A 21,211-nucleotide genomic window follows, 5' to 3' on the forward strand; every position below is an offset into this window, starting at 1 on the left:
CACATGTTCCATGTTTTATATCCATATCAATATCAACGTACCATACAAAACCTGCCTGCCAGCCTAGCTGGGCAGGCGGGGGGAGGGGGGCAGTCCACGGGTCGTGTAGAAAACCAGGGCTCTCGTCCCAAAAGAGGAGAGAAAAAAGGGCTTTACAGTCAAGAAAAAATAAAATCAGAACCCAACATGATCGAGGAGAAGCCTTGAGTCTACATTGAGTAGAAGTGCTGTGGGCAGTGGTGCGTCTCAGCCGCCCCAGCAACGCGGGCAGCCTCTATTTCTGGGAGGCCTGGTGCTGGGTGGGGCCAGCTCGTAAGTTTATTTTTAATTATTTTTTTTCGGGGGGGGGGGTACTTCTTGGCAGTGGCCCCCATGTGGGGATAACCAAGTGTTGGTTTCACTTCAGGGTTTGGAGGGGAAGTTGGGGGTCTGTGGGGCGGGTCCCGCCCGGCCCAGAATGTCCCGGCCAAGGTGGTTCCTGGAAGTGGCCAAGTAAAGTTCCTTCCTGCCGTGACCCCAGGTCTATGGCTTAAAAATTGGGGCACCCAGGCTGGGGCCGCACAGCCCAGGGGCCTCTGTAAACATGGCAGGTACAGCCAGGTGGGTCTTCGGGGACCCTGGGGGGGGCCTTGGGTGGGCAGGGCACAGGGTCAGAGGTGGGCAGTGCCCACGGGAGAGGGGCGTATGGGGCCGGAGAGGCAGGACCCCCAACCCAGAGACACAGAGGGACAGAGAAGAGGTACAGATGATGGGGAGGGAAAGACACAGAGTGACAGGCAGAGATGGAGAGATGGAAAGAGAGGCTCAGATAGAGAGAAATGGAGAGAAAGAGAGAGACAGGAAGAGACTTGAAAAGGAAAGAGACGGACAGAAAATCCCAAAGATGGACACCTTGGATGGGGCTGTCACCCCAGCCACCAGGCCCCACGGTGGCTCCGCTCCGGGCGGATCCTGGTGCTCGGTGGTCAGCGGGTGGCGGGCGGAGGCCCGGGGCCGGGGGCCCGCACGGGGTGGGCGAGCGTGACCGTGAGCGCGTCGTTGTGTTGCACCAGGGAGGCGTGCTGGTAGTGCAGCACCAGCTCCTTCAGAGACCCGTACAGGTTGTAGGGCTCTGCGAAGCCGAAGCCAGTGGCCGTGCGGTAGATGACGCAGTGCTTGGTGTCGCCGTCCACCCTGCCGGTGCAGGCAAACAGGCACTTAGCGGGGCTCCTGCGGGGCTCTCCCAGCTCCGGCTCTGGCCAGCAGGTGACTTCCGCCCAGGACTCGCATTTCCCCATTTCCTGGATCCCAACTCGGTCCAGGGTCCAGATGCCGCCACCTCCTGCCTGAACGCCACCTCCCGCCTGAACACTGCTCTAGCTTCCTCCCATGCCCCCAACGATCCCTTCTTCCTGTGGCAGCCATGGCAGGCCGGGTGGGGTGGGGTGGGGTGGGGGCTCCTCCCTGGCCACCTTCCCAGGGTCCAGGCCACGGCAGGTGCTCTGTGAGAGCCCTCAGATGGAATGTGTGGTTCCCCCCCCACCCCTCCGCTCACTCTCGGCTCCCCAGCCAGGCACTCACACCACAGAGCAGGCATAGCAGCCCCGCTGGCTGCTCTCACGGATGAGGAAGGTACCATCCCGCTTGCCACTCAGCATTTCCTCAGCCTGTGTCCGGTTGATCTTGCCCACATACCATGTGCGTTCCTCATGGTGGGGGAGGTCGTCCTCGTCCTCCATCAGCGCATACTGGCTGTGAGGGAAGCAGGGTGGCGAGACCTGGTCATTCACTCTGAAGCCTCTGAAGCTCCCCTGCCTGCCTGGACAGCAGTCCCTCCCTGGTGAACTCCTACCCATCCTGCAAAACCCACTGAAAATGGCCCCTTCAGGTAGGTGTTCACTTACTCCTCAGTCTCATTTTTGATCCCCAACCACTCGTTGATTTTCTTCTGCCGGGCACCTTTCTGGGTAAGCCACCTGGAGGGAGAGGAAACGTACGTTTGTTCCACTCTGGTGGCAGAGGAACAGAGGCTGTAGCACAGGCTGGCTAGCCCACTGTGAGCCAGTGCAGTCTGGCTGGAGGCAAGGGGGACCTACCAGGGCCAGGGATGGGTGTAATGCCTCCGGTTGCCACAAGAGGTCAGTCTTGGCTTGGTCAAGGAAAGCTTGAACCTGGGGCTCTTCAGGGAACCCCCTACTTATTACTGTTTCCGTTGACTCTTACTGAACCCCAGAACACGCCATTCTAGCAAGGCCTTATCACTACCAGAGGCTTAGGCCTGAGGGCTGCACGGCCGTGTGCCTTCACACAGGGCAAGCTGTCTGTTCTGTACCTCAGTTTCCCTCACTGTTAAGGAATTTACAAAGAACTTTGAGAGGACAGAGTGAGCTCATGTGTCCATGGTACTCGCACAGTGCCTGGCACACAGCAGGTGCATGTCAGCATCCAAGGCAGAGGTGGGAGGGAGATTCCTGACGAAGCCTGCATGGCTCAGTGGGCAGAGGCAGGATTTCAGCCCAGGCTGGGGTGCTAGGTCATAGCATTGGGGAGTGGATCCTGTTGGAGGCTCCCAGTGACCCAGCCCTGTGGGAGCAGAGCTCCCATTTCACAGAAGCTGCGATTCTGTGCATTGAGGCTGAGGCCAACCCATAGGGGAGCCCTGCTGAGGGGGCCCGGAGGGGCCTGACTGAGAGGGTGGGGTCTCAGGGGCAAGGTAGGACCACTCGGTGGAGAAAATAAGAGTGAGACACAGACAGAGACCACCTCACTAGATGTCCCTGAACCAAGGGACCCGCAGGTGAGCACAGAGCCAGGTACTCACACTAGGTATTGGTCTCGGATCTTGCGCAGCTGCATGAGGTCGGGCTTGAGGCTGTTCATGCGCTTGTCAATCTCCCGGTTGTCCGAAGCCTGTGCCCGCAGCTCCTGCTCCAGCTTTGTGCGGCTCTCATGGATCTCAGCGATGCGAGACTTGAGCCGCTCTGAGTTCAGTAGGATCCTGTGGGAGGAGCGGCTCTAAGGCCTCACATGGCCTCCAAGCCTCTAAGCCTTTGCACACACTGTTTCCCGGATTTCTTTCTAGTGAACTCCTATTCATCCTTCAAAGTCCATTTCAAATGATCCCCACCCCTCCTGGGAGCTCAGGATGCCCCCTCTGCTTTCTTTCTTTCTCCACTTGCCCTGTGCCAGATCAGGGTGGGGTAGGGCAGGGCAGAGGAACCGACTCACCTCTGCATTTCTTTCTCATTGCCCTCACGTCGGAAGCGCTCCAAATACTCCTTGCTACACTTCTCTTGCGTCTGGCCCTGTTCTTCAAAGATCTTGATGGTCTCATTGAAGGCCTCAATTGCTGTGCGCTTCATCTGCAGTTCCTGGAGGAGGGGGTGAATCTTAGTTCCTGCTGGGACTCCTTACAAGTCCCTCGTGAGGGGGGAAGGTAGATCCCAACTCTGATATGGACTTCGCTCAAGCTGTTCCCTCCATCAAGGTGCATCATTTCTCTAGCTCCAGCTGTACCGAATGGACTCCCACTCCCCAAACCCATTCTTCCTTTAGATCCTCTTTCGGATACCTTACCAACACCTGGATCTGTTAGCACTGCTGAGAATTAAAGACAAATCTAGTTGCGACATACAGTTCATGGGGCTCCCTCTCAGGGTGGATGCTTCGCGGAGTACTTTCTATACATCATCTTGTGGAACCTGCCAGTAGCCTCCTACAAAGTCAGAACTATTAACGGGGAAATAGACTCAAGGGCCCTAGATCACTTCCAAGATCCCGATGCTCATAACCAATCCCAGACAGGTGTCCTGTCTGCTCAGAGCCTCAGTTGATCCATTAGTAGTAAAAAGGGAGCAAGAAAGAAATTCCTTGGGGATAATGGGGGAGACTGAGCTATTTCCTGCCTGAGATGGGATGTTCAGTCTGAATATGCTGCGCATCTCGAATTCTGAAAGTAACTTATTAACATGATCCTTGAATTATAAAACCGCCCTCCCCCTTCCCTGTTTTAAAAGAGGCTGTCTTTCCCATGACCTCCTGACTCTGTCTCCATCACTTCTTGTCAGGTTATTAGCTAGCACTTTGAATAAGATCCAGGTTGAAGGGCAGGGAGAAAGACCCACAGCCCCAGTTTACGGTTCCAGATGGGGAAAGTGAGGCCCAGAGAGACACAGAGGCTCAAGCAGACATCTCCTAGGTCCTGACTTGGCTGCTCCTGCAGTTGGGAGGGGGGTGGGTCGCTGGTGCTTTCTCATTTGTTCTTTTTTTTTTTTTGAAAACACATACATTGATTTCTGGTTTTTGGGCAGCCCCGGGTGCTAAGTGGCTGCTCTGTGACCTGGAAGCAGGCATCTGTCCCCATGGCCTTGCTACTGTCCCTCAGTGCCTGGGAGGAGCTCCTACCAGGAGCACAAGCTCTGGTACCTGGGAGGTGCGGGTGTACTCCTCATAGAGCTGGTCATACTCGCGGCTTTTGTCCTGGTACTGCTGGTGATAGACTTTGAGCTGGGCACCCACCGCCTCCACGCTGTCCTCCTTGACGATCTGGTCCTGGGGACACCCGGTGTGATCAGAGAAACTGCCTGGGACATTTAGGCCCGAGACTGGTGCCACCCTCCCTGGCTGCCACCCTGGCCACAGACCTGCTGGTACTTGGACACTGGGTAGAGGAGGCGTGTGTCCAGTTTGGCGTTGTACTGGGCCAGCGACTCATGGCGGTAGTGGGTGATGAGGTCCACGACGGAGCAGAAGGTGAGTGGCTCTGAGAAGCCATAGTGCCCGTCGCGGTGGAAGACCTTAATCAGCTTGTTATTCCCGCCTTTCCTAGGGGCGGGTGAGAGGGGTGTCAGCAGCTGGTAGGACCCCCCAGCCATCCCGGCTGACACTCCCCACCTTTCACACCCAGTCATCCCTGAAGGGACAGGCTCCCCACCTGAGGGTCAGTGTGTACTCTCCCTGGATCTTGCTAGATGCATCTCGGACCAGAAAGGTGCCATCAGGTGTGTCCCGGAGTTTCTCATTCACTTCCTCCCTGTGGGGACATCCAGGATTGGGGCACCTGCCCAGATACCCTGCCCTTCAGGCCCTGCCCAGCATGTGGCTCCCATCCCAGAACCCTACCTAGAGATGTCACCCCAGTACCACTCAGCGTCCTGCAGGGAGGGCGGGCTCCCCCCGTTGGCGAGGCCTGCAGGGGCTGGCTTTGCCTTGGGAGGTTTAGGTGGCAGCGCTGGGGGACAGGAAAACAAATGTACATTGAGCACGACTGTATACTGTGGCTGGCTCCTACTGCGACAGAACCTGTGATACTGGCAGGGCCACAAGTCAGCATTCACGGCTCCCAACCATATGAGAGAATATGGGGAAGGATCACCTGGGGGTGTGACCTCCTGCTCCTCCAGGTGTTCCTGGAGCAACTTCTCCACCAGCAGCACAGGGAAGTCAGGGCTGGGCTCAGTCCTAGGGGGAAGAGGAGGGCAGTGGGTAGGACCGTGCTTGGCCGCCTGGGGCAGAGGTACGGGAAGGCACGTGTAGGGCAGGGTCGATGACAGGCAGGTGTGGGAGGCTGACTCCTGCTTCTGTATATGCAGCAGGCTCTCAATAAATGTTCACACAACAACGCACCAAGATAGGGGGCAGAAGTGGAGGCCTGCGCACCACCCACGCGCTTTCCCCCTGGTCTAGGTCCCATCACTCGGCCTCAGGCCTGCTGGGGTTTTCCTGGGGCCCAGATCCCGCCCTTGCGATCGTTTCCGTCCTGTCCCACCACGATCGCCACGGCTCCCGCCTCTCGGCCCCAGGGCCAGGGCTCCCGCCCCGCCCTCCACTCAAAGCCCCGCCTCCGCCGAGGCCCCGCCCCCTCTGGCCGCTCACCCGTCGGGCGCGCCCCCTGGCGGCGGCGAGGGAGGCGGCGCGCGCAGCAGCAGCGGCCCGAAGGTGGCGCCCAGGGCTCGCACGGCGGGGCCCGGAGCGGGGGCGCGGCGGGCCACCCGGCCCAGGTGCTGGAGCAGGAAGCGCAGCGTGAGCGCGCGGTGCAGTGGCAGCGTCGGGGGCTCCAGCGCCGGCCCCACGGGCCCCGCGGCCTCTGCGGACAGACGGCCAGGGCAGGGTGAGCCGGGGCCGGCGCCCGTCCGTCCGCCCGGGGCCCCCTCCCGCCCCGGGCCTCGCGCCAGGCTCACCCCGCAGGGCCCGGCGCGCCTCGGCCGCGGCCTCGGGCGTCACGAGGGGCGCGGGCAGCGCCAGCAGGAAGCTCTTGACGCCGTCCGTCAGGGCCGCGGCGTCCCACTGCTCCACGTCGCTCAGGGACCAGTCTGCGGGTGCAGGGGGCCGCGTCGGCAGAGACGTCCGGGGCCAGCTCTCCCCCCACCCCTGCCCATGGAAGCTTCCCCTCACCTGTGCGCGGGGCGGGCAGCTCAGGCCTGTAGAGGGACTCGCTGTCTAGCCCTGGGGGGAGAGGGAAAGGGGTGGGTCAGCTCCACCCCGAGGGGCAAGACCGGCTCTCACATGCTTCCTGGACCCCTCGTGGGGGCCGGGAGGGCTACTCAACCTCCTAGACATAATTGGGATGACGGTGCCAGAGGGCACGGCACATGCAATAGCGATCGGTGACCACATTCCCATCCACACCCTAGGAATCACTACTGCCCCAACTCAACAGGGAGGCCCAGAGCATCCAAATTCAGCTTCTTTCCATGCACAGGTCTGGCAGCCCCATGAGGGGATGAGTTACCCATCACCGGGGGTAAGCAAGCAGCATACAGGGGTTGTAGGCGGGCTGAAGCTCACCTGTCCGTTCAATGGCCTCCACCAGCTTCACCAGGAGTGGAGGAGCAACATCAGGTGGGGAGAACTGCTCTGGCAGGTCGGGGAGTGTGAGGCCTGGCAGAAGGGGACGGACAGCCTGTTTAGTGGGGTTCCTGGAAGGATCCTGGCCCCTTTCTTTGGCCGTTTGGACCTCGGCTTGGGCAGTTCCAGGTTGGGTCTGGTCTGGCATCTGTACCATAATCTTAGGGAAGCCAAAACCTGGGTGGAGGGGCTGAGTTGGTGGTAAACAATTTTCTGGGTTAAAATACCAGTTTATGGGGATCCCTGGGTGGCTCAGTGGTTTAGTGCCTGCCTTCAGCCCAGGGCGTGATTCTGGAGTCCCAGGATCGAGTCCCACGTCAGGCTCCCTGCATGGAGCCTACTGCTTCCTCTGCCTGTCTCTGCCTCTCTCTCTGTCTCTCATGAATAAATACATAAATTAAAAAATAAAATATCAGTTTACACAGTTTCAGACCAGGTATAGTGGGTTGGTCAGTGTCCCCCAAAATGGTATGTCCACATCTTAATCCCTGATACCTGTGGCTATGCCCTTATTATGCAGATAGAATTAAAGTAAGAATTTTGAGACGAGATCTTCTTAGACTTAGGGCTCTCAATCCAATGACTGGTGTTTTTATAAGAGAAGGCTGTGTGAAGACAGGGGCAGAGATTGAGATGACAGGGCTGCAAACCGAGGAACACCCGGAGGTATGAGAAGCTGGCAGAAGCAAAGAACCGTCCACTCCTAGAACCTCCAGAGAGGGTACGGCCCCGCTGACACCTTGAATTTGGACTTTGGGCCTGCAGAACAGCAGGGAACTGTGGCTTGAAGCCACCGAGCTTGTGGGAGTTCCTTACAGCAGGGTTGGGACGTGCTGCCACTGCTTACTGTGCAACTTTGGGCACAGGACCCACCCTCTCTGTGCCTCGGTCTTCCTCAGGTAGGAAACTGGCTCCTGGTGGCCTCTCTCCCTCCTTTCTTGGAACAACAAAGTGGTTGAAAAGGATAAAAGGACGATATCCCTCTGCAGGTCAGAACGCCTCATTCCAAGAACCTTCTTCCATTCTCTAAGTCATCTTGTTTTAAAAAAGTATTTCCCCTGTTTTAAAAATGCTGAAACCCCTCCCAGTGGGCGCCAGGGGCCTTCCTGGCCCTGCGTGTCTCGCTCCACCAGGCCCTTTGTCCTCAGGCTGCTCTGCCTGCATGGCCACCGTTTGATGCAGCTCCGGCCCTCGGCAGGGACGCCCTGGCATACAGCAGGGGCAAGCCCGGGCCTGCGGGGCCTCCCTGAGTGATGGGCCAGGTGGTGCCTCAAGCTGGAGAAAGGCCCAGCTAAGTAAAAAATGCTGAAGGAAAAATGAGAGAGAGAGAGAGAGAGAGAGCAAGGGGAGAGGAGGTAGGTGATGGGGGTGGAGGGTACAGTTCTGAACTTTGCCTGTGACTAGTTTGCAAAACGGGGAGGGACGTCTCATCAGAACTCGTGTCATTCCCATTTTATGGATCAGGAATTGAGGCTGAGAGAGGCAGCAACCTCCCTCTGGGGGTGCAGGCGACACTGACATTCTGGGCTCGGCTCTCCCTGTGGGGCCGAATGGGGGAAATGCAGGTGGCCACAGCATGTTGCTGGGTGGTCCCAGGACCCTGGAGGGGCAGGGCCTGAACGGGTAAAGGACCAAGACTTCTAGTGGCCAGATGAGGAAACTGAGGCCCACGGAGGGCTGGCCCCAGCCACTGTCACGCAGCCCTGGAGGATTTGGAGGGCGGGGCCGGGCAGCCACCCGGAGTGGGTATGTGTGTGGAGGCTGGCCTGAGGCCAGGCAGAGGAGGGAGGAGGCTGTTACCAGGGGGAGAGGCAGATTTTGGCTGGGAGCCCGGATGGGGCCGCCTCCTGCTCCTCCAGGCTGAGGCGGGACGTAGGCCCAGGGCCTGGAGGCACCAGATGCTGCAAACCCTCACCTCGGTGCCTCCCATCCGGCCCCATGCTGTGGGGCTTGGATGTGACCCTCTTGGGGGCCTCGGTGTCCCTCTGGTGCCAAACCAGGCAGGCCAAAGGTCGAGGCCATAGCGCTTCGCAGGCCTTGGCCTTCCCTGGTGGATGGACCCTAAGTGAGTGGTTTGACCCCTTAGCACCTCGGTCTCCCCATCTGTACACAGGCCCTCCCTGGCTTGCTGTGAAGGTTGGAGCAGACTCTGAGGCACTCAGCACTTATCAGACTCATCCCCACAGCCTGGGCCTCAGTTTCCCTGGCTGGAACCCACGCACTCTGCCTACAGCATACAGCAATCTCCGTATGCCCTCATTCTTCACTGCTGGCACATCTCTTGAAGTGTAGATGGCCAAGGGTCTTTGGGGAGGGATGAATGTGTGCTGCATGGCCTTGCAGGATCATCCCATCCTCTTTTGGCTTTGTGTCTCCCTTCATTTTGGAAACCGGGAAAAATTAGGGTAACAAAAGGAGTTTCTTGAGGGACCCTATCTGCAAACTGAGGGATGAAACTAAGTTGAATCTCTGAATCCTACTGAACACTCCCCACTGTCATCAAAATCAATCCCACAGAATCCTGAGGCACAGCCCTAGTTGCCCCTCCCTTCCCACCACTCCACCCCACTGGCTGTTCCCCGAACCTGCCGTTACATTCCTACCTCACAGCCTCTGCCTTTGCTGTGCTTGCTGCCCGGAGACCTTCACTCCCGGCTCTTCCCATGTGAGGCTCCTTCCCCGCAGCATTTTCCATTACCTAATCACATTCTTGTCACTTCTCGAACCAGGAGCCCCACTAGGGCAGGGCCAGGCCTATGTCCACTGCTGTGTTCCCAATGCCACGAATTGACCCCAGCCCTCGACAGCGGTGCAGTCAACACCTGTGAACTGCCCAAATGTGCTTATTCCTCCTCCCCTGGAAGAGGTGCCATTGCCTCATTAGAAAGAAGAGGAAACTGAGGGTCTGAGAGGACCCCGTCACTGCCAGGGCCCCTGCCTGCTGCTCACCTGGCTCAGGGGGCCCATCCCGGGGCCTGGCGGGCAGTGGGCGGGGGCCACGTGGACGAGGGCCGGGCCGGGCCAGGGCTACAGGACCCAGGAACTCGACGTAGGTGCCGGGGAAGTCACCTCGTTGCCGCGTGCGCTCATTGAGGCCAGGCATCCAGCCCACGCTCTGTGGGCAGCGCTCGTTGCCCTCAGCCACGCCCAGCACCTGCAGGGCTGCCCGGCTCACCACCAGCACGTCTCCCGGCAGCAGCTCCAGGTCTTCCGGCCGCTCCCGGCGGAATGGGTACAGTGCTCGGTACTGGAAGCCCTCAGCACCGGCCATGGCTGGGCAGGGTGAGGTCTGGACGGTCAAGCTGCTGCTCGGGGCCCCAGTGGCCCCATCAGCTGGGGTGAGGGCCGGGAGGGTCCACTGGGCCGGCTCGGGGCACTGAGACCACTATTTCTACTGAGAAGTTACAGGTGACCGCGGGGGTCACTCATGCCTTGCTTCCCACCATTATTCCATGACCCTGACATGGGTCACTCGTGGCTCGGTCCACCATTCGTCAACTGGTGGGAGGGGGTCGGCAGCGTGGTCTCAGGTCACTCAGCCGCTGCGTCCCCCCTCAATCCGTAGGGCAGGGCCAGGCTGCTCACTCCCTCACATGGGGGGCCATCGGCGCCCGAGGCTGGCGGCTCTTCCGGCTGCGCCAGACGAGGGGGCCGAGGGCACAGGCTGTCACCATGCTTGGCCAGGACGCCGACCTAGGGGGAGATGGGCAGGGCAGCATCAGCCAGGTTGGGCTCCTACCACCCCCACCCCAGAGATGGGCCCAAATATGGGGTTGCAAACCCCTGACTCGCTAGGTAACCTTGGGCCAGCCCCAGCCCCTTTCCTAGCTGGTCTCCCCAGCTGTAAAATGGGTGTAACAACAGCCATCCCTGCGGGTCACTGGGAGCAGAACTCCCAAGAACCTGCCCCAGGCATAATGCATGCTCAGTAAACAAGCTCTTCATTGCCCCTTCATTGCCTCTTCGTTAGAGATGGCAAAACTGAGGCTCAGAGCAGGGAGATCTTTGTTGGACCACTCGGTGGGTGGCGAAGCCAGGACTCCTAAACCCGAGAGATCCACTCAACATCAAGGCCCAGGATGGATTCCAGGAGGCACAGCCACATGGCTGGATAGTTACACCCACAGTGGGTAATGTGTGATGGGAAATGCTCAGGGTACTAGGGAGCTCCAAGGAGGGGCTGGGCCAACAGAGCACAGAAGGACACAGTAAGGAAGCAAAGAGGTAGGAAAGCAGGTCCAGGCAGAGGCAAAGGACTAAGAAGTGAGTCCAAGGTCTCTGTGGGGGAGAAATGCAGTGAAGGGGACAGTGTCCCAGCTTGGCTAAATGAGAGGCATAGAGTAGGATCTCAAAACAGGGGGGTGATGGGAGGTCATGGAGCTAGGAGAGGGTGAAGGTAAGGGGGAGGCTGTTGGATGCAGGGCGATGCTCAAGCCCCAGGAGCCCCAAGCCTTGGGGAAACAGCCCACCACAGACAGCATTCCCAGTCTCAGTCCTGCAGGTTGACTTCTCCAGAGACTCGGTAGTGGGGGAGGGCGTGCTTTTCTAGAGGGCGGGTCTTCATAAGGACAGGAGACAGCACTGGCCGGAGGGGATAGTGCGTGCAAAGGCTTGACAGCGGGAAGTTGCCTGCCAATTCAGGGTGTCTCTACGAATGCCACTAAGCGTCCAGCACGCTGGTAATGGAGTACCAGGCGGACGGTCTGGGCTTTATCGCCCCCCCTCCTCGACCACGACAGCCCCAGAAGGTGTTGGATCAGGGAGCAGAGGCTCCACACTCCAGAGCACCCAAACTTACCCGCTTCCTGGCCCCCCGTACCCTCCATTCTACAGGAGGGGAAACTGAGGCCCGGCAAGGGGACATCCAAGAAACCGCCTGGATCCGCTTGCCTACCCGCCTCCGCGCTCCAGCATGCACAGGTTTGCACACGCCCCGGTGTGTGCGCCCGGGAACCAGCGCTCCCCGAATCCGAGAGGCGGGGTGGAGGGGCCAGGCCTGGCCAGGGTCTCTGCGGCTGGACGCAGGGCCCGCGCGCTCACGCGTGTTTAGACGCGGACCCGGGCCTGTGTGGACCCAGTAGCCTAGCCCCGGGAACGGAAGTGCAGTCGACACCGACCCTCCTGCATCCCACTATGTCCCACACAATGCCTGGGTGCCACTCATTACTGCTCGACGCCCCACTCCAGGCAGGGCCTCCTTCCATTCGGGGCCGCGGCCCTAGCCCCTTATCTCGGCCTGGGGGCACCCCGTTCCTCTCCCACCGTCCAGGGCAGGCAGCAGCGCTGCCAGGTCGAGCCTGAGGCCTCCCTCCCGTTCCTCGAGGCCCCCAGTTCCCGCGGGGCGCGATGCAGCTCGGCGCTCGCGTTCTGACTTCCACCTCGGCCCCGCATTCTGCTTAGGCGACCCGCATTTGAGCGCACGCCAGCCCGGCCTGCCACGCCGGCCGGCCTGGACTTACCTGGTCGCGGCCGCCACCGCCGCCGAGGCCGCCGTCACACCGATCCGAGCCCGACCCGTGGCTCCACAGCGGCCGCCGTCGCCGCAGCCGCGGGATCCCCGCCTCCGCCACCGCCGCCGCGGTTCCGAACAGCCGGGCCCGCCCCCGGCGGAAATGGCCGAGCGCACTCGGGCCGGGCGGGTGAAGCGAGGCGGAGGCGGAGCCTCGGGACGGCCGAACATTTCCGGAAAGAGCCGAACATACTCCCGCGGGACTGGCGGGCGGAGGATGCCGCGAGATGGCCGATCATGTCCGGAAACAGCCGAACGCAATCGGGTCAGCTAAGCCTTTCCCTAGGCTCGGCTGGACTCGGCTCGGGTTCGGCCGGGCTTTGAGATCCCCGAGCGATTCCGGAAAGCACTGTGCGCCTTCCAGCTGAACTGATGGAACAGAGGCTAAGCCTCCAGACTGCGGAGAGTTTTGGAAAGAACCGAGGATGCCTAGACCCAGATAGAGGCCCTGGGAGTTTAGACCCAGAGACTGACCGCCAACTTCCGGAAATTGCCGAAGAATAGATGATTCCAGAGGGCGGGTGAGGCGGCCCCGAGCTTAGGGAAGAGGAGGCGGTGGGATGGGAAAGGAGCTCGCCACAGAAAGCTGAGCTTTTCAGGAAAGCCGACTAGGCCAGGGTTGGAAGCGGTTTCCATGGCAGCCTAGAGCGTCCGGAAACGCTGAACGAACTGCCCCCTTACGAGCGCTAGAACACGCCCAACAGGGCCCAGACGCGACGATTATTTCCGGAAATAGCCGAAGACACTCGGAGGCGGGGGGGCGTGGCCAAAGGTTCCTGGTACTACCCAGAGCTCAGGAAGTAACCGCACTGGAGCTGTGCTGGGTTCAGGTGCGGGTTGGGGGGCAGGGGCCGGCGGGTGGGGATAGGGCACAGTCCAAGCAAAAACCTGTGTAGAAAGGACACAAAGATGGTTTATTTATTTTATTGACACGGCTCAGGGCCCCAGATCAGTGTCTGGATGGAGCTTTTAAGGGCGGAGCTTAATGATGGGTAGTCAGGGAGAGGGCAGCAGGAGGCCAGGGACCTGAGAAGGCATCAGGGGGAAATCTCATTGGTGAACTCCTATGCAGACTTCAAAACCCCTTCAAAAGAAGCCAATTTTCACCCTGTCCCCACCACACTCTTCCCTTACCCCTTTCTTTGCCCCTCACAAATCCAGACATTGGACCTCCTCTTTGTAAGTGTGGGCTTTTATTCACGGTCAGCTCCAGGATGGAAGGAGGGAGCAAGTCATGCACAGCCTTGGTCTAGCTCCAACACAAGCCAGTGCTGGGTGGGGGTCTCTGGGAGGGATGCAGAGTGGGCTACAGTGCCTGCAAAGTGCCCTCACCATGTAGGGCACAGTGATCTTGCCAGGCACCTCCAAATAGGAAATGGAGGCTCTGTCTGTGGTGCCCAGGGGGTCACAAAGCATCCTGGGAAAGAGAGCTGGAGATGGGAGTCAGCTGTATCTGGCCCCAGATTCTCCATTCAAGCTCCCTTGTTGACGAGGCCCACCATAGGACCTGGCTGCATGATTCTTTACTAGGTGAGTGTGGGACAAGTCTCCACCCCTCACCAGGCCTCAGTTACTTGTCTGTAAAATGGGGATGACGACACCACCTGCAGCCTTCTCAAGGCTGGCTGAGGGAGAAGCCACGAGTAAAAGCATTTGGCATAGAGTAGATGCTTAATAAATAGTCATTGGGATTAGTTTTGTAAACACAAGGAAACTGAGGCACAGAGTGGGAAAGCCATTTTGCCAGAGCCACACAGGGAAGCCAAGATTCACACTTGGGCTCCATTGCCCCCTAGGTGGGTTTTCTCACTTGAATTTCATTCTAGGAAGGCTGTGACACATTGAGGGATCGCCATAGGGCATTTCAGATACATCATGGTCAAGGGCATCAAACACCAAATCTTGTGCAGGGCGGACATTCATTCCCAGTACCCTCGGGAGTCCTGAGTCTCCCTCCCAGGGCATCAGTGTCACCCTGTGGAATGGATGACCCCTCTGTCTAGATCTGGTAAATTCCTACGCATCCATCAAAGTCTCCGTTCCCACAACCTCTTCTAGGCTGAAGCCTTCAGGACTAGAAGCAAACTAGCAAGACTGGCCTAGGGATGGAGGCTATGATAGTGAGAAGTAGCTTTCAGAATCCAGTCCGTCTTTGAGATTGTTTTGTTTTGTGGTAGAGGGGAATCATTTATAGACTCTCCAAGTCATATCCAAACTGGGCCCGAACACATAAGCTTGCCTGTATCCCCTCAAATCGGTGGGTCTTGGGCCAGGATGGGATCAAGTAACACACAAAAAAAACCCTAAAAAATACAGAAAACCTAGAAAACATGAACATACATGACTTCTCCAAAGTGCTTCCTTCTGAGCCCAGGGGGCAGCGTCTGCAAATGGGGTCCCAAGTGCAAGGGGCAGGACCCCGGCAGCCGCCTTCACAATGGCAGCTCAGTCTACCTATCGCTTATAAAAAGTAATAAATTAGTCGCAGGGATTTGCTGCTATTTACAATGCCACCCTTGTCCCCCATTCCTGCCCCTACGGCCCCCGATCTGCACCAGAACACAAAGGAGGTGCTGTCTCCGTCTTCCAGTAAGGACCGAGATGGCTTCTTGCCTTCCAGGTGTCATAGTCTGGTGGCTCAGTCTCCATCCAGAAGTCACTTCATGGAAAAAAACATTGCACAAAAAATAGCCCCACTTCTAGGCCAGGGAGAGGCCAGGTGGGAGGGATCAGTCCTTCCCGGCAGGTCCAAGGGCTCCCAGCACAGCCTCAGCGCCCTCCACAGCAATCTGTGGTACAGAGGTGAGCGGCCCGGCGGCCTCCTCTGGAGGCTCATCGAAGCTCACCTCCTGCACCGCCTCCTGCTTCTTGAAGGAGTCTCGGCGTTCGGACAGGTGTAGCCGCCGCATGACCACCAGCTCCGAGTCTGGCCCACGGCCGCGGCGCCCCAGCTCCCCATCCAGCCGTTCACCTGAACCCAGCTTGTCAGCTGACTGGCCCCGGCGCAACCGTGGAGACCGGGTGGGCGCGGGCGGGTGCCCGGGGAGGGGTGAGGGTGAGCGGGGTGGGGGCAGAGGCACAGGCGGGCAGGCCAGCGGGGAGGGCGGGATGCTGCTGGTAGACTTGCGGCGGCCGGCCTTGGGGCGGGGTGGTCCGAGCTTGGCGGCCAGGCCATGCAGGGAGCTAGGCCGGGTGTGGCCAGCGGCGGCAGGGGAGGCAGGGCTGCTGGAGCTCGGGGAGACACTGGGAGGGGATGCAGCGTCTGTGGGTGACAGATGAGGGTCAATGTCTCCAGCCTTGAGGTGGGGCCCTGAGACTGAGCGCACCTGCCAAACCCCATGGCCACCCAGTAGTCCTGCTTTTCTTGCCTCATGTTCTGTGTGCAGGCTGTTCCCTTGGCTTAGATCTGGGGAACTCCTACTCATCCATCAAAGCCCTAGTTCCTATCCACCCACTTCTCATCTACAGACCTATCACCTCAATGCGCCAAAGATACACACCCACATCTGCCTCTGCTCACCTCTCTACCTCAAGCCTCAGCCATAGAGGATGCCTGGTCTGAGGAAAGTAAAGATGGCAGATACGCTCTGCCCCATGAAGTCAGGGTGAGTCAGAGGGATAGCAATTGGGGTGCCCAGGGCCTCCCGGAGGCCTTCCCTGCTTCCCCTTTGGGTTGTCCCAGCCTGCTCCTCCCTTCAGCTGGATGCTAACCCGGTGGGGCTCAGGGTGTCTGTGTCTGGCTGGCTGTGACTGAGGGTTCTCAGCATTGGGCCAAGTCACCATCCTTTCCTGCCTCAGAAGATCTTTCTAAAGCAGACCCCTCTAAAACATGCCCCCTTCGGCTCACACACACACCATGGCTCCCACCTGCCCACCAATGCAAGCCCAGCTCCTTGGCCTCACCCATCTCCCAACTTCCTCCCTCCCTGGCCTTCCCCTGCTTTCACAACACTCCCGTCCAGCTGCCTCTGTTCATGATGCTCACTCTGCTGGGTACCCTCTCCTCTGCTCTCACACCTGTCTCCGACCACCTCCAGGCTGCCCTGGAAGGCCCTTCCGGTCACCTCATTTCCTCTATTATGTCATTCCCTCCTTTAAACCCTGGTGGCTCCCTCAATGGGGCCAGGTCACCGGGGAGCACACCTACCTGCTGGGGCATCGGGAGCTGGGCTGCGGCAAGGCGTGGTGGGGCTGGGGGAGAGGCTGTGGGTGGGTGACCCCGGGAGGCTCTCGCTGGACGACAGGGAGTGGTGGAGGCCGGAGGAGAAGCTGCGGCTGGTATGCAGCACAGAGGACTGTTTGGAGATCTTTTTGAAAAGTGATTTCCGCCTGCAGGTGAGAGACCTGATGCTTCAGAACCCACGCCCCCAGCAGCCAACGGAGCTGTGCCACGGGTCCTCCACCAACACTCCAGGGAGGGCCCACCCTGCCTCACCGGTCCTGGGTCTCCCGCCGGCGGCTCCGCTTGCTCCTGCGTGCCATGCGGCCCTTGGCCACATTCTTCCGGGCGGGGCCCACCTTGATGGAGGTGTTCTCCAGGGCTGTGGTCCGCAGGGCGATCTTGTTGCCACTCTATGGGAGGGATGGTGAGGAGTCACCTGGGGGCCTCCCATCTAGTGAGCCACCCACCCACCTACCCACCTCCCTCCTCCTCCATCAAAGCCCCAGATCCTATCCATCCACAAATGACCCATCACCCACTGGGCCAAAAATACAACATCCACCATCTGTCCACCCGTGCAATGAGCTGCCCACCCACCCACCGGTCCTAGGAGATGTCCAAATAAGGCCCTGCCTCCTGGCCTGCAACCCCCAGGCCTCTGCCCCCCGAGGTCCCCTGGTCTGAGGAAGACGAAGATAGTATGAATATCCCCGGCCTCCTAAGGTTGGGGTGAGCCACAGGGAGGGCCAAGAGTCGGCGCACCCAGGGGGCAAAGAAGAAGGAATATCCTGGGCATAGGGGAGGTGACATGCAAGGCCTGGAGGTGGGACCAAGTGTGGAAATGTGTGGTTCCACAGGGAGAACCACAGAATTGGGAGCTGCCAAGGGGTCACAGGAGCAAACCAGAGGGTAGGCAGTGGGGGCAGATCTGGGGGCCCTGAGGCGTGGGGGTTCTGGGAGCCCCAGGAAAGGCAGTGGGGATACTGTACCTTCAGCAGCAGCTCAACGACGTCCATGTGCACCAGCCCCAGGACCGACTCCCCGTTGATGTGGGTGATGAGGTCCCCGGCTCGCAGGCCCGCCTCCTGGGCAGGGCTTCCCTCCTCCACGCTCTGGCAGTGGGGATGGGGTGGGAGGAGCTGTGAGGTCTGGGACCCCACAGCCGGAGACCCCATGCCATCTGGTTCAGCTGTGGGACCCCAGCAACCAGATGCCGCCCATGCTGTTTCCCTGACCTTGGGGGCTGTTCAGAGAGTGACTGGCAGGGAGGGAAGAGGCTCTGGGCTCAGGGGAGGCGGGACGACATTCCCACTGTGCACCTGTGGGTATGGGATGGGAGCTTCATGCCGGACTGAGGTCTCTACCCCTCTGTCCATCCCTGTGTGTCTCACCCGACCTCCTCCCCATAAGAAAGAGGGACTGCAAAGACTCAGGTGCCACCAGTTCCCTGCCTTGGGCTCTAGAACCTCGCAGGCAAGAAGTTTGCACTCCTAAGACTAGAAAGTAAAAGCGCCTTGCCAGGGTGAAGCTGGACTCAAGCCAGGTCCTGCTGTTCCTGCTCACCCAGACAACGTGGTGCACAGTGTAGACATCGCTGTCACCCATGTAGACACGGATTGCCCGCAGGCTGAAGCCGTACTTCTTGCCTGAGCTATGGATGACAATGGGGGGCCGCAGGCTGCCACACACGGGGGACGGGTCTCGGCTTGGAGAGGAGTCTCGGGATGACGGGTTCGAGGACAGCGAGCGTGGGGACAGAGGGCTCATGAGGGGGCCGCCGCTGCCATCATCTGCAGGACCAGGGTTGGGAGGGGGTCACTCCCTTGTAGGGACAAAGGTTGGGCGGGCACCTCTCCCCAACCCTCCCACTGAGCTGACCCCTCTGGCTGTGCTGCTGCTGCTCCAATGCCCCAAGCACGGTCCCCCCACCTCTCCCTGGGTCTAGCTCCTTCTGTTGGATGGTAGGCCCCAACCGGTGGTTAAAATAGACATGGACAGACAAGCAAAGACAAGGCTCGGTGACATGTGGTACCGGCTGTGATGATGAGCGACAAGGCGGACACTGACGCTGACTTGGGCACGCGGCCCCCGCTGGGGGAGGTCCGAGACTTCTCAGGAGCTGGGTCTCTTGGGCCCCCAAGGCGGCGGCCCCGACCAGCATCCAGGGCCCGTGGTGTTGAGTGTCGGGCACCAGTGCTGTTGCTTCGTAGGCGTGCGTGGCTGAGGGCGGCTGTGTCAGCTAGGGGTCAGCAGGGGTGGGGTTCAGCCTGGCCAACCTCACCACTGAGGAGGCGAAGCCCCTTCCTCCCCAGTCACTGGGCACACCGTTCAGCCTCCTGGCCTTTCTTCAGGCAGCTCCCTCTCCCCCTACTTCCTTCCTGCGCTGCTCTTCCTGGAAAGCTCCACTCTTCAAGTCCCCTCCTCTTAAGAAGCCTTCCCCCACCCATCAGACCCCTATGCCTCTCTTCGAAGTCCCCAGCCTCATCTCCCTCTCCAGTCCCATCTTGATCCAGTGAACTGGGGTTATCACCCCAAGCCTGGGAGTAAAGTTGAGGCCCAAGGCCTCTTGGGACCCCTGGCCTCTTTAATCTTAAAACCTTTATTAGACAAGTGAATGGTCTCTCTGGAGAGCTCCCACTTCAAAACCCATCTCAAATAGTCCCTCCTCTGGGAAACCTTTTACTATAGTATCCCTCCCACTTGGACCTCACCTACCAGAAAGGCTTGAGGGCTTGGGCATCACTGGGGTGGCTGCTGGGGGCGGATCAGGCTCGCCCAGAATGAAGATGGGCCTCTTGGGGCCCGAAGAGGCTGGGCTGACTCCCTCATCCTCTGACGAGAAGGCAAACTTGGGCATTGTGTCCAGGCTAATAGTATTCAAGAGGGATGGGCTGGGGCCCCGCTCAGGCTGGGAAGAGGACGATTGGCAGGAAGAACCAGATGTCCAGGATCTCAGTCTGTGGCAGGGAAGAGCCAAAGTCGCATGTGCCAGGTACCCTCGCCCCGGGACACCCAATCACCCCTAGTGGCCATGTTTTAACTCTCAGCTTAGAAACAGAGGTAATTTGTAAATGCGGACTGAGGTCCTTCTGTGTGCTGGGTCCTTGGTCTGCCCGGAGAATTTCTATCTGTCTTTTAAAAGCCAGCTTCCAACACTCATCCTTTAGCAGACATGGATTATTTTTCTGTCGAGTCTGGTCTTTGAAGAATGAACAGGAGTTTGTCAGCAAAGGGTACTCTGGCAGAGGGAAGAGTGCGAGCAAAAGCCTAGCAGTATGACGGTGCATAGCCGCTCTATGCTCCGTGTGGTTAGGGACGCAAAGCCAGGGGGCCACGTTGGCAGGGCTCTGACCCACTGGCCCATGTGTCTGACCCTTTGCTCCTGGGGCACTGGGAAGCTTTCTCCCATGTTAGATCCTGTGGTTCCACCTCCCAGCAGGCTTGGAAGCTGGATCTGCTCACATTCCCCGGTCCACCTACCGGATCTCCATGCTCATGCGGCGGCCACACTCGCCCTCGCCGCTACGCTCCCAGCCTTCCTCCCGGTCCTCACTGAAGCTCCGTTCGGCGAAGGTGGGCGTTGGCTGGGCAGCCAGGAACTCGGAGCTGCTGTAGACCTGGCAGCAAGAGATGACAGTAAGGACAGGGAGGCAGGCAGCCACACCCCTGGGGAAGAGCCGGCTTCGCTGGGTGCTTCCCTGTGAGTCACTTCCTTCAACCCATACTTACCACATCCCTAAAAACAGCAGGGTCTTTGGCCCACTGTACAGATGGGGACACTAAGGCTCAGAGAGGCCCTGCTACCAAGAGAATAATTAACTCGGCCATAAAAAGGAACGAGGCTCTGGGACGCCTGGGTGGCTCAGCCATTGAGTGTCTGCCTTTGGCTCAGGGCATGATGACGGGGTCTGGGATCAAGTCTCGCATTGGGTTCTTCCCAGGGAGCCTGCTTCTCCTCTGCCTATGTCTCTGCCTTTCTCTGTGTTTCTCAGGGATGAATAAATAAAGTCTTCAAAAAAAAAGGAACCAGGCTCTGACACAGGCTACACTGTGGATGAGCCTTTTGAAAGCATCGTGCTGGGATCCCTGGGTGGCGCAGCGGTTTGGCGCCTGCCTTTGGCCCAGGGCGTGATCCTGGAGACCCGGGATCGAATCCCACGTCAGGCTCCCGGTGCATGGAGCCTGCTACTCCCTCTGCCTGTGTCTTTGCCTTTCTCTCTCTCTCTCTCTCTCTCTCTCTCTGTGACTATCATAAATAAATAAAAATTAAAAAAAAAGGGATCCCTGGGTGGCGCAGCGGTTTGGTGCCTGCCTTTGGCCCAGGGCGTGATCCTGGAGACCCAGGATCGAATCCCACGTCGGGCTCCCGGTGCATGGAGCATGCTTCTCCCTCTGCCTGCTTCTCCCTCTGCCTGTGTCTCTGCCTCTCTCTCTCTCTCTGTGTGACTATCATAAATAAATAAATAAAAAAAAAAATGTAAGCATCGTGCTGAGTGCTGAGAAGCCAGACACGAAAGGCCAAAGTATGTGTAATTCCACTTAGGTGAAATATCCAGAGCAGACAAATCCAGAGGCAGAAAGCAGACTGGTGGTTGTCAGGGGCCAGGGGAGGTAGGGAAGGGCAGTGACTGCTCAGGTGAACGGGGACTCCCTTTGGGGTGACAGGAAGGTTCTGGAGCTAGACAGAGGTGATGAGCATCTGACATTCTGAATAT

At 59.1% G+C, this 21,211-nt stretch overlaps 2 protein-coding genes and 1 long non-coding RNA gene across 22 annotated transcripts in view; 1 reads left to right on the forward strand and 2 right to left on the reverse strand.

Moving 5' to 3' along the window:
* Positions 1 to 12,438, reverse strand: PIK3R2 (phosphoinositide-3-kinase regulatory subunit 2). The gene is made up of 16 exons (XM_025458051.3): positions 12,285 to 12,438; positions 9,775 to 10,518; positions 6,766 to 6,858; positions 6,373 to 6,423; positions 6,159 to 6,290; positions 5,854 to 6,064; positions 5,354 to 5,439; positions 5,101 to 5,209; positions 4,913 to 5,011; positions 4,623 to 4,803; positions 4,405 to 4,530; positions 3,208 to 3,350; positions 2,801 to 2,977; positions 1,884 to 1,955; positions 1,561 to 1,731; positions 1 to 1,173 (listed from the first exon to the last, which is right to left on the reverse strand). Exons 2-16 carry the CDS (start codon positions 10,094 to 10,096, stop codon positions 966 to 968), a joined length of 2,181 nt encoding a protein of 726 aa, XP_025313836.1. The 5' UTR covers positions 10,097 to 10,518; positions 12,285 to 12,438; the 3' UTR covers positions 1 to 965.
* A 789-nt stretch (positions 12,439 to 13,227) lies between these two features.
* Positions 13,228 to 21,211, reverse strand: part of MAST3 (microtubule associated serine/threonine kinase 3) — a 39,318-nt gene continuing 31,334 nt past the window's right edge. For 19 of the 20 annotated variants that reach the window (XM_049097463.1, XM_049097462.1, XM_025458039.3 and 16 more), the window contains 8 exons: positions 19,977 to 20,113; positions 19,212 to 19,453; positions 18,529 to 18,735; positions 18,060 to 18,286; positions 17,486 to 17,608; positions 16,770 to 16,906; positions 16,482 to 16,663; positions 13,228 to 15,596 (listed from right to left, as the gene is read on the reverse strand). In XM_049097463.1, coding sequence (XP_048953420.1) covers positions 15,064 to 15,596; positions 16,482 to 16,663; positions 16,770 to 16,906; positions 17,486 to 17,608; positions 18,060 to 18,286; positions 18,529 to 18,735; positions 19,212 to 19,453; positions 19,977 to 20,113 — 1,788 coding nt within the window. In that variant the 3' untranslated portion in view covers positions 13,228 to 15,063. The remainder of the gene's footprint in view (positions 15,597 to 16,481; positions 16,664 to 16,769; positions 16,907 to 17,485; positions 17,609 to 18,059; positions 18,287 to 18,528; positions 18,736 to 19,211; positions 19,454 to 19,976; positions 20,114 to 21,211) is intronic. The other variant, XM_049097465.1, reaches the window with a different exon arrangement.
* LOC118351585 (uncharacterized) lies at positions 15,215 to 20,702 on the forward strand. The gene is made up of 3 exons (XR_004807236.2): positions 15,215 to 15,355; positions 15,803 to 15,939; positions 16,670 to 20,702. It is a non-coding gene; the product is annotated as an uncharacterized LOC118351585 (long non-coding RNA).

The sequence above is a fragment of the Canis lupus genome, chromosome 20 (genome assembly GCF_003254725.2).
Source record: "Canis lupus dingo isolate Sandy chromosome 20, ASM325472v2, whole genome shotgun sequence".
NCBI classification, from domain to species: Eukaryota; Metazoa; Chordata; class Mammalia; order Carnivora; family Canidae; genus Canis; species Canis lupus.